The 12,744-nt window shown below is 32.8% G+C and overlaps 1 protein-coding gene and 1 long non-coding RNA gene across 2 annotated transcripts; both read right to left on the bottom strand.

The window, feature by feature from the left end:
* Window positions 1-1,000: 1,000 nt before the first annotated feature.
* Window positions 1,001-3,555, bottom strand: LOC134277354 (uncharacterized). Its single transcript, XR_009994226.1, has 2 exons — window positions 1,546-3,555; window positions 1,001-1,494 (listed from the first exon to the last, which is right to left on the bottom strand). It is a non-coding gene; the product is annotated as an uncharacterized LOC134277354 (long non-coding RNA).
* A 2,506-nt stretch (window positions 3,556-6,061) lies between these two features.
* On the bottom strand, window positions 6,062-12,738 carry LOC134277344 (kinesin-like protein unc-104). Its single transcript, XM_062759686.1, has 10 exons — window positions 12,633-12,738; window positions 12,434-12,519; window positions 12,222-12,325; window positions 11,555-11,700; window positions 10,836-11,168; window positions 8,102-8,226; window positions 7,372-7,615; window positions 7,070-7,189; window positions 6,815-6,933; window positions 6,062-6,565 (listed from the first exon to the last, which is right to left on the bottom strand). The coding sequence occupies exons 1-10, from the start codon at window positions 12,654-12,656 to the stop codon at window positions 6,526-6,528; spliced, it is 1,341 nt and encodes a 446-aa protein (XP_062615670.1). The 5' UTR covers window positions 12,657-12,738; the 3' UTR covers window positions 6,062-6,525.
* Between the last annotated feature and the right edge of the window lie 6 nt (window positions 12,739-12,744).

Raw genomic sequence — 12,744 nt, 5'->3', positions numbered from 1 at the left:
ATCAAATTATTATATAGTCCCTTGTTATTTAACGCTTTTACGTTATGAAAATTCATGCAGTTACGCACGCCTACACTGTCCGTCAAAGTAAATATTCCGTCTTTGTCATGCGATATTTTATACATTTATACACAGAAATATATGTCATGTTATACATCAAAAGAAAAGAGAAAGAAAAACTCTACAAGAATCAATAAAAAACTGAAAATGTCAAAATTCTTCGTTAAGGGAGGTTTTTGCTTGGCGCGCCACAAATGTTAAGCTGAAGTCTATAGCAAGTGTTTTCTTCTTTTCATGCATAAGATTTTGCACAAAGTCTGCTTCATATGAATAAAAAATAGGTCTTCTATTAACGGAGTGCAAGTGGTACCCATGGGAATTCCAATAGACTGTTGGAAGACCTGGTCTCCAAAACCACATAGATATTGTCAATCAGAAACTCAAGCATCTTTTTGATGTCAAATTCAGAGTTCTTGTGTGTGCAATCAGAATGTGTTTTAACAAAATAATTTTGCAAATGACCAATGACCAAGTAAGTAAATTTACGAGTTCCATTTTATTGAAAAAGCAGCTGTCAATGATATCAAAAAGCCTGGACTTTAATTTATTGTGGGGAATAGTTGTATATAAAGTTGAAAAGTCGTAAGTTTTTAAGCTGTTGGTTTTGGTAAAATCTTGTGATTTCAAATTATCCAAAGTTCTTTGGAATTCTTAGTATCCACTTCTGATTCACACCACTTCTTGAATATACATGTATTGTTGCACCGTACTCTTGAAGTTTTTCCTTCACTACTGTCAATATCTTAGAGTGGAGTAAAGAAAAAGGAATGCATACATGAAGTGAACTTACAATATAGGCTCTATAGTTTACCAAATATTACAGTACAAATTGGCTGTAACCCAACCCCAAATCTCACTTTGTGTTGGTGAGCTGAGGATTTATTAACAAAGATTGATTCCACATCAATGGGAAGAAAGGAAAAAAGAATCAATTACTGAGTGAATTTATCAGTAGTTTATTACTGCAATAAGCATAACAAATCAAAGCATATTCCACAGAGTTCCATTTCATTTGCAAACATTGTTTTAGTTTGATACATAGAAGAAAATTTACAAGATGTCCAGACATTGATATTAATAATGATGAGAGAGTTAGTTGAAGATCACAACATGTTCAAGTTTTTATAATTATTTATTTTCATTTTACATTAGAACAGACTAAAATTTATTGAAGACAAAAATATGAGGGAAGCAACTATACCATTAACTTTAAATAGAATTTTGAATAGAATTCAAATATTTCAAATATCCAAAAATTCATTTTAAAACATCAGATCTGAAATGTATTTACTAGTAGATGAAAAATGTCTAAACACAAATTTCAAAACATAATTGTATTGACCCTCCAAAATTTCTTGGTAGTTTTAATAATTAACACTATTGTACAAGTAGGTATTTTATTTTTTTTGCAATGCGATAATAACTTATATTAACCTCTCAAATGTCACCTTAGAGACAAATAGCAAAGCCCCCCACCACCCCCACCCCAAAAAAACCTTCTTACCTGTACTTCTTCATTTAACATGCTTTTGTATATAGATGTATTTATCGAATATCATGTAAAACAGTTTGAAGCAATTTACCCATATGAAAAAAAAAATGTTTAGGCTTTATTAGGTATAAAAAGGAATGTTTATTTAATGTATTTACTTCAACATATCAAGATATCTAAAAAAAAAAAGATTCATAAAAATAACATACCATAATTGATTTCTTAAAAATGCACCAAATGTTGAACATCTACACCAATATACTTAGTTTGTAACAAATTAAGTCCATTGGCTTACACATTATATATGACATGAGTGGATAACTAATTATACGACTAAAAGTACAGGTGGGCTAATTTCTATTGAACACTGACTTAGCTTTTTTGCTTGGTAAAAAGGATTATGTTAATACAGATATGTATGAAATTTGTTTATGAAAATGCATGTTCTCACTCACATGCTGATAAATATTCCCATGATCTGCATGAGAGAAATGATTGACAACTGCATGGAATAAACAAGCAAAATTGAAAGTTTCTAGATTTGTATATATCAACACTGAACAGCCAATTAACGGAAATTGTAGAGCATTAATTGTATTCGGTCCAGAAACATACACAGTTAACACTAACTAACCTCAAATGACAAAAATATCATTTCAGAGTAGAATGATTGTCCAAACTGCATACTCATAAGTGTATCCAACAACTATTACAACCATTTTTTTGTGCAAGAAACTTTATAATCAAACCTTGAACCTACTGTGACCAAGAAAGTTTAGTTCATTGAATCAGAGCAAGTGGCTGAAGAAACCCCTCTTTGATATCTGTTAATCTCTGACATCAGCTTCAAACTTCCCCACTAAATTAGCCTCCTTATAAAAAATGTTACACGGAGTAATTTTGAACCCTGGACTTTCTTAGCATACATTCCTGTCTGTCCACTCGTGAGCAATAAACACTAAAACTAAGCAGTACAAGGATTTCTTATACATTTCAACCAATGATCAACATTATCAAACATCACAGCAACCCAAACTATACTCACCCTAAACAAACTCAACAATGCATTAGATGACAAAAAAAGTCTAAATGAGCAGGGTACAGGCCATGTACTTAGATATTTTAAAGTCGTACATGCACTGATTCATGATTACTGCTCAACTATTCATGGGTTACTAAATAAACACCAACAGTTCTGATTCATGTCTTCTTAAATGTACTACTTAGACCATCAAATGCCCAGTATTATTCTTGTCAACAGTTCCCCAATAGAAAACTTGCATGGTTTCCCTTCGATAAACAATAAAGACATATCAACATAATGAAAATAATTTGAATGAAAAGCATTATTTGGGTATCAAAATAATGGAAATAGCAAAGGATTTCAATGATACTAAATTTGTTCAAGGTTGGAATTCTCTGTCTGCATGCTTACAAAAAGAACTCTACTTTGGAAAACTATACTTTTTTAAGTGGATTCATTAAACAAATCTGTACATTGGAATGTAATTTTCACTACAAACCTTTCAGCTTGTTCATCTATTCTTACACATGCCTAAATTTACCCTGTAAGAGTACCAAACATCTTACAATGACAGCAAGTAAAGTGTAAAACATTTAGCTTTCATTGCAGCAGAGTTAAATTTTACATACTCATATGTGTACATGTATTATCAATACCCAGTGCATCTTTTATGTTCACTTTACTTATAACCATAAGTGATATCCAGAAAAATACATTTATTTCTCGTCAGTGATTAAAACACTTGCTGCAATGAAATCTGAATGGCTTTACAGAACCAGTGCTCTACCAAACAAGTTTAACTCTGTTCATATCTTTTTTTCATTTGCCCATTCAAATCAAAAACAAGTATAAAAATAAATATAAATGTACCTGAAAAGGTAAATATTGCACAAATATATGGGGTATAAATTAAATGTATATAAAAACAAAACGAACAAAAAAATCAACAAAGTCACAACTATCACTTGATATGAATGACTATCTACCGTAATTTCGGGATTATAGGTCGATGGGGTATATAGGTCGAAAGGCTCATTTTCAGCCTTAAATTTTGAAAAATCCTAAGATAGGTCGAACTTACTATATAGGACGAGGCTTTGTTTCCCGTTTTCTTAAGATTTTAACGCAGATACAACGTATCAGAACAGGTAAACCCCTAAAATTATCGGGGTTATTCCGTGACATGAACGTATCAAGAAAATAAACAGGTATTTTAATGAGTACAGCAATTAAATACTGTTTTGTAAAACAATGTAGTTAAAACTTCTTTGAATTGTGTAACTACTTATTTTTCTCCAACTTGCCTGTTCAATGTCTCCGTAGTTTCACACTGTTGTTAAATCAGAGGCGTAAATAACACGTAAATACGTTATTATTTTACAGCTATAAATCGGGAGATACCCGAGACCAAAGAATAGTAATTCCGATTTCAGAACAACTTGGACACATTCCTAATAAATTTTACTCAAACATTATTTACCAGTGTACGACAATTACTTCGATGTCCGCCATTTTTATTTTTCTTCTCCAGGGATTTGCTAAAACACGCAAATGACCATTGAATGTATATATCAAGCAACAGTAAAGAATTGAAATCATATTAACACTTGATAAGTTTAATTTATAAATTTTAATTGAGAGTACACTCACAATTTGACTTTCAACATGAATTTCACGACATTGTTTGTTCAATGATGTGTAACACTAATACCCTATAATGGCACGTGGGTTTCTTAATCATGCCCCGCAGGCATTTAAACCAACAGTGAACACAGGTGTTAAACACCTTTGCGTACACAGTGTAAATCCCTTTATCTGTCAGACAATTAAAATTCTGTTAGAAGCCAATCTGTGTATACCGGTAATTCAATGTACTTCTTGTGTACGAAGCATTTAATAAACCTTATAATATTAGTTAAAACTATATTACTGTCTTAAATTATATTTCTGTTTCCCGGATTATTTCACTCGTTTTACATTTAAATAAACATAAGACAATAAAAAATATTTAATATACTATTTCAATTTATCGCTACTAATAAATGGTAAAAACACAACAGTTGTGATAGTGAAAATTTTCCGTATTTTAAATTTTGATACGGTTGCGGTTTTACTTTTAGTACACGATCGCGACTTCCTAACTTCACAAGATGGATACCGCATGATGTTAATGGATAATACGTTGAGGAATTATTTAATAGATATAGCAATGTTGTTTTCCTTTGTCATCAACAGACAATTAATGGAACTTATTTTGTAAGAAAGCTATAGAATAAATATTTTATTGTTTACTGGAGCATTAATTTTTTTGCGAAAATAATCAAAAAAGTTACGAAAGTGGCAGAGATTTGCTTTGAAATTGGCGTAAATTTTACTGATTTGGGGGCATTTTTCGTAAACTTGAGCCTTAAATAGGTCGAATTCTGAATATTGGTCGACCCCAGCGGTTCTGAGAAAAAAAGTATCGACCTATATTCCCGAAATTACGGTATTTAAGTTTGTCAAATGATGTTTCTAATTCAGATATAATACAATAGTACTACATGTAAATACTTGTAATTCGGGGTCAAAAAAGTGAGTCCTAACTACAGATTGTCACTTACAAGAAGTAGAAGTGAAAAATCCCTCTTTCATCACTAAAGAATTAGATTAGATTTCTCTCCAATTCACACTAAAAAATTCCTCAAAGAAAGGCAAAATCAAATTCATAAATTCTCCATTTCATACTAAACAGATTAATCTAAAATTCTTTCTTATTAAACATTAGAAACCATATCTTGAAGAGAAATTGCAGAAAATTTTATAGACTCTATAATCTAGTGTGAAGCAAGCTATGTACTACTAGATTATATACATGAAACTTTGAATTAAAATAATTTTTATAAATATTTCACACATGCTTTGATGCATGATTTTTACAGAAATTTCTATACAGCACCTGCTCAGTTTGTAAAGTTTCTTTCTCTTGTTAATGTAGACAAGTCTATGACATGAGTCCAACATTCAGCTAAGTAGACATATTCCTACTTGATACATTTACTATTTATGAACTTGGTATGCTTACATTACCAACAACATATAGCTAAACTACAACCTGCATCTCGGTGAGAATCAATGATAATATAGAGGAGAATATGCAAAATGGCTGATTTTTTTTTAATCGTACTATGACACATGCAAGTGTGTTTTAAAATGAATGAACACATAACTATTTGAGATGACTAGAAATGTTGTTCTTGTATTGCAAAACTATAAATTATCAGTATTACTGATACACTTACATCTTGGCACAACGTACATAAAAATGTCAATACTAGACTGAGAGATAAATTTTGATAAATATCAAATTCATATTTTTCAATATAAACTCTACAAAACATATAGTGATGTATATAATACCCAAAAAGTCATAAATTATACCATTATTTCCTTTTTTCCAGACTTAATTGTAATTTTTTAAGAGTCAGCCAAATATTACTTTTGTGTTTCTCCTCTTACAAATTAATTTTACCAGTGTCATGAGATGTCTTTCCTGCTGGAAAGTGAAGGTCTAATATGAATGATATTACAATGATAACAATATACCTATACATGTATATAGATAAAGAATGAAATACATGTACATGTAACACCATCGACAACAAAAAATACTTTCAATAAATAACAAATATCCTTGTTCATATCACAACAGTGCTGTAAACACTAATTAACAAATCTCTCCATTTTGTAGCCTTCTGGGAGGAATAATACATCAGAAGATCTAAATTAAGACTGTCTCCCCATACATACACAAACGTAACAGGGTAAACACAACAAAAAAGTCATGAGTTGTCTGCTCCTTTCAGATCTAATCCTCCAGTCTGTAAATTCTATCTTTTATTATTTGGTGAGTGAGATGAATGCCTGTTCAAGCATATGCTGAATGTACTTTCATTCTTTCCCCTTTTTTTTATATATTCATTGGCAGCTTCCTCCTTGACAAGGTTGATCTAAATAACAATATACAAAGATTAAGTCTAAAATAATAGAGAAAAGGACACCAATAAAAACATACTTGTATGTTAATATTATCATTTCTCATAACCTTGTTTATAATAGACAATGTTCTTTATATGTTAATGGATATCAGTCCAGGAATGGCTGTCCCAGACACCTGGTAAAAAATTTTGTACAAGCATACTTTTTAATTTACATTTTTACAACCTCATATGGCCTAGCATCACGGAGAATTAACCCACCTAATTTGTCCTGCCAGGAGAGGATTCAGAGCATACAACCAGTCATGGAAATCTTTATCATCCAGGGTCTGCATCAGGAATCCTCGGTGTTTTGTCAGCACAGAGAAAGTGTTCCTTACCTGCAATTTTAAAATAAAACCATTCAGATAGAAATATTGCTAATAACCCCTCTGATAATTAACTTACATATGTATACTGTTACACTGTACTTATTTAGAGTTATGGCTATAAGAGATAGAAATCTCCACTTCCTACCTTTAGCAGTGACTGCTGATCTTCACTGTATTCAATCTGAGCTGTAGCCAGGTTAATGATGGCTCGCTCCACTGGGTCCTTCTCAGAATTATAGATGTATATATATGGTCTGCGTACAACCTAAGAATATATGATAATCTTTCTTAATAACTTGTTTGTATAGTAAATTTAGTCGGTAAATTTCTGCACATTTCAAGAATGGTTGATAATTTTAACTTTATTTTTTAACATAGAAACATATGACTGAATCTAGTTTTTAAGGCAATTTTTACAATAACACAAGAAGACATATGTCAACATACCACATATTTCTTGACCCATCCAGTGTGTTTCTCCTCCAGGAAGTTGAGGTATCCTTTCCTGGACACGACAGGGCTGACTCTCACCTCGTCCACCAGGGGAATGTAATTGTCGTCGTCAGCGTTTGATTCGGGGGGTTTGATTGGGAGGGAGAACTTTCGGTCACTAAGGTCGGAGTTAGTGCTGGTAGTCAGACTGTCACATGACTTGGATACCTGGATACTGGGAGGAGGGGGGTTAGCATGTCTGTGGAAAATTATAATAATTAAATGTAGGATAAGATAAATAAAATATCTTATGAAATTTGATTGACTTCATTTCAAGACTTTATCAAATGATCATAAATGTGAAGTTTTAAAATTTTTAAAGATAAACATATATGTTATACAATGTATTTTGAAAAATGAGAGAGAAAGAGAGTTCACAAACCCTTCCACGTAAAAGGTGTAAGAAGTACCAATATCTAAATTTGTGCATGTATTTGAACCTTTATCATCCTCATGCATGTAAAACAGTGTGTTTTTATCAAATGGCATAAAATCAAGTTACCATAGGGGTTCGCAGTTAACTGTACATCCTTATATTGGCTGCAAACCTTTATCGGGTGCATACACATATTGTAATATATTTTATCACTGGTATGTATTTCACTCCTCATTACACATGTAATATACATACCAGCGGTATTTACAAATTAACCTTCATAATCAAAAGAAATGCCTTTTGCCTGACCTGCATAAATCTGAAGCTGAGGAGCTGGCAATGCTTGTGATCATAGACTGGTCACTAGGGGTCAGGTTCTCCTCACTGTCTGTGGTGGTGTTACTGAAAAGGGACTCGGTCATCACGGAGGAGGGCTAAAATATCATCAAAAGATTAAAGGATTTTAACTTATTCCATGTATACAGATGAAATACAGAAATGAAAGATAGGGTGATTTGTAAAAAAACAGAAACCATGGTTTCATTTTTTCTTGGTGTATGGATTTTTGTGTTTATCATAAAAAAAAATAAATGTACACAGAATAATATTTTAGTCAGGAAAATATTACATTGGTCTCCTTTATGACTCAGGTGACATAAAAATATAAAATTCTTTGCTATGAAGATTGTTTTTTTAAAAGATATACATGTATATGCCAGGAAATGGTTTTGCCTTGAGGGAAGATATTGGTGACTTTCACCTCCAACATTCCCCCCTTCATGATTCACATAACTATATCTACCAGAACTATCCCTGCAGTCAAACCTTGGAAATAAAACAAGTTTAATCTTTAAATCAAAAGCCTGAAAGGCTTCAATGGCATCGAACAAGAAGAACAATTTCAAAAGATTTGCAGATAGGTCAAGTGAGTGACTCCGGTAACATAATAATAAAATAAAAAAAAGTCTTGAACACAAATACATTAGGGCTTTAAGTCCTGGTCCGAATGAGGCAGGGTTCGAACTGACCAGACATCGTCAGAAATGTTCATGCTCAATATCAATCTAATTTCTTTTCAGTCAATCAAAGACCTATGAAAGGTTTCATAAATTATTCTAATTAATTGCCATTGTCAGAGTGTTGTTCTGTTGTATAGTGATTGCATCTAAACAACAACCATGACTCTACTGTTACAAGTACGATTGACTTATGATAGGGCGTGGTAAACAAATAGAGGAAATGGACTAGAAAACTGACCAGTCAGCAAGGGCCCCGCCATGGGGTAAAATTAAAAGGGTGCAGCCTACGGAATGATTAAAAAATGTACGAAGAATAAGCAACAGCAACTGTATTCTTAAAATTTCAAGATAATTCCTGAACATTCAAAAACCTAAAAATAATATTCTTGTACTTACATTAGGCAGTAAAGAACGACTTAACATTGAATGTATATATAAAGAATTATGAAGCTTGTGTTATATAAAATCCAGCCTTCAATGAATGCAAATATCTGTTATCATGAAGGCTTGACCTTAACTTCGAACAAACAGCAGTTGCAGACAAAGGTTTTCATTAATCTTAAAGTGACAGATAAAGAAAAGCCTACTCAATTTTCTGCAGCAGGCTAGATAATTAATCCCAAGGGATTAATTGTACCTCTCTCATCATTTTCTTCTAAAGTTACAATAAGAACTTTTTCAGTATTAATGATAGAATGGGGTTTTTATACAACTACCTTAAAAATTAATAATATTCTTGAATTAACATAAAGTGAAAAAAAAGTAAATCAAAAAATCTTCTTTAATCTATTTCTTGTTTTTAGAATTCAATGAAATCATAACTATTAAGCAAAAATAAATTATGAAAATTTATATTTAAATCCACATTTCAGAGTGTTCATAGCATTCCAAATTGACTTAACTTCAAAATAAACTTCATTTGCAGACAGAAGTGGTAATTCATCTCAATGTGACAGATAAAGATAATGCTCTGGATTTTCTTCAGGAGGAAAGCTAATTAATCCCAAGGGACTCATAGCAGCATTCAGTTTACAATGGGAACATCTTCAGCAGTTATCTCTCTTTGCCAATGCATTCTTATATAAAGTTAAGGAATCTACCCCACCACCCCAGCTCTAAACCAGGTGACATAGAGAAAAAAACTTAGCTCCAAAATATGTATTTCTGCCTACTGAACTACCATACCAAATTTGTACTTGATTGGGCAACCATAAAAAAAGTTGCCCATTCATTCTTATGCATAGTTAAGGAATCTACCCCACCACCCCAGCTCCAAACCAGAAGACATAGAGAACTAAACTTAGCATCAAAATATGTATTTTTGCCTGCTGAACTACAATACCAAATTTGAACTTGATTGGGCAACCATAAAAAAAGTTATTAGAAAAAAACAGAAAATTTGTGGACGGAAGAGTGACAGACGGACAGACAGACGGACAGACAGACAGACAGACAGACGGACAGACAGAATGATTACTATAGGGCACCCGCAAATCCTTGCGGGGCCCTAATAAATACAGTAACAACTGGCATTAATGGTCAATATCATCGGTTGTTCGGATAAAATTGGATTGAAGATTGTAAAAGTAAAGCTAATATTGAGAAATTCAATCTTTATAGCCTTGCTGTATTCATGTTTGTTTTGTAATTATTTTACCGTCTTTAAGATTGTTTGTATTACAGTAATCGGTCCCAAAATGTGATTCATGTCATTCGAACACCCCTCTGTAGAAATTCCCGCAACAACCATAACGTTTTTCTTGCGTAAAAATTAAACATAATATTGTTGTTTTGTAGTAGAATAAATTGAAGATACAATTGATTTAATTTTATATTCAAGCTATTATTCATTGTGAACGTTTTAAAAGAAATTGGTTTACAACTGTTGCTATTTTCTATTGTGGATGCATCCACTAACACATTTGGTCGCGTAAACCTGACTGATCGCAAGATGACGATCGAGCAAGCTCGACGCCATAAAAATCTTACTTCAAGTTTCAACAACCAGCAGAAAATTGACAAACCTTAAGAGAAGGAGGAGTCAGCAGTATTTTCCCTTGCAGAATAAGCCTCAGACATTTAGCTGTCAGTTCCTGCTCTCGGCTTCCGTCCGTTGTAAAATTGTACACACCTTGTCCTTGTCTCTCATACTTCTCTGTAGCGTCATCCTTCTCCCACTTCTCTATGGATTTTTCTTCGGAATTCTCTGTTTTATTTAGGATTTCCTCTTTCTCCTGATCGTGTTTGGCTTTTACGGACTTATTTGAGGCTTCTTTGTCTAGTTTACTGAGTTCATTTGTCTTGTTCTGTTCAGCAAGTTTCTCTCTCAGAAGCAACACATGACGAGATTTCTCCACCTAGCATAGCGAAAATTTAATAACATTTGCTTTACATGTACAGTATTTGTAATGTCAAAGTCTCAAACATTTATAAACAACAATATACAGTGAAACTTGTCTAATCCGCATGTTGTGAAATCCAAAATCTTGCCTTATACGATGTTAAATTTAAATCCTTTTTATCAAATTCATTTGTTTTCTAATCCAGAATGTAGACTTATCTGGCCAATTTTTTGGGAAACAGCAGAGCCCTAATTACACAAGTTTTACTGTAAGTACAATGTATCTAAATAAGACATGAACCAACCAATCGATAAGGTTTTATACTATGAAAATCCTCTAAAACAATTAAAGAATTATCTTTTAATTTTCTATTAATTCATCATATGCTGCAATCAACTGACCAGTTCTAGCCTGGTGAGTTTCTCCAGCTCCCACTGATGGTCAAATATAAGTGAGTCCCCCCGGGGCCTCCATCCATTGAGGTTCTCCTCCCCCCTCACGTAGGTAGAGGAGGTATCCAGCACCCGCCTCTGTCTTCTCTGGGCACCTGTAAGGGATTCAGAATACATTTATACCATTTCTACACGAGCCTTAATTTAATTTGCAAAGAAATTGTTATTTCATGAGATACTGTGTACACTGTAAATAAGAAATTTTAATACAGAGTTGTTCTTTGAATCAAAATTCAAAAATTGTGCTTGTGCAAGAAATATTATCAGCTCTGATTATACTGACTGTGAACTCATGCACATTCAATGTATACCGAAATAATCACACACTTGTACAGTACATATAAAAACTTGTGCACTGACTAATGACATGTTGGGAATGGTGCATATACTGGGTATATATCAAGTATCTACATTTTGAACATGTATCAGGTAGTTTTATAAAGTACACTTGGTAACTAAAACAAAGAAAAATTATAAAGACACAAGTCTTATAATTCATGGAGATCTTGAAATGTAATTTGGACCTACTTACTGCTGGTTTGAGATTACATGGGGGTGGGGTGGGGTAAGTGCAATAAACCACACAAACACAGGTAGTACGTGGGACAACAGATACCTGGACTACCTGATTCTGAGGCCCGCCGCAGGAACAACTCGTAAATACCGCTCACACGGTTAGCATCCAGAGACTTGCTACCTCCAAATAAACTCCTGAAAGTCCTAATTTAAAAGAAATCAAAGATTTTTCTAAAACCTTGTTTAAATGAAATTTTTTCAGTTCTTATTTCTTTTTTGTAGATGCTTTTTTTTTTTTTTTTTAATTTGTACCTGGAGTTAGTTATTTTTGTGTCTCTTGAATGGATAACAATACTTAAATCTTTGGTAATACAAGCAGGTTGCTGACAGTTTTCCACCTGAAAAATAAATTGAAAATATATATGAACAATCTTAATAACTAGCATAAACTGCAACAAAGGTAAGCATTGAATCTTGAAGAGAACAAAAGATGATGGCAATGTTTTCAAACCTCAATGTAGGCTGAGAGAGTCATGTAAATTCTGTCCCCAGAGGCAGTGACTTTGTTCAGTAAATGTGAGTTGTGGAGAGAGCTATCCCATGCAGCCTCAAAGCGAAAGTAG

The sequence above is a fragment of the Saccostrea cucullata genome, unplaced genomic scaffold, assembly GCF_032062105.1.
Source record: "Saccostrea cucullata isolate Sc308-1 unplaced genomic scaffold, CSIRO_AGI_Scuc_v1 ctg14725, whole genome shotgun sequence".
Lineage (NCBI taxonomy): Eukaryota > Metazoa > Mollusca > Bivalvia > Ostreida > Ostreidae > Saccostrea > Saccostrea cuccullata.
This window is presented reverse-complemented; position numbering and strand designations above follow the sequence as displayed.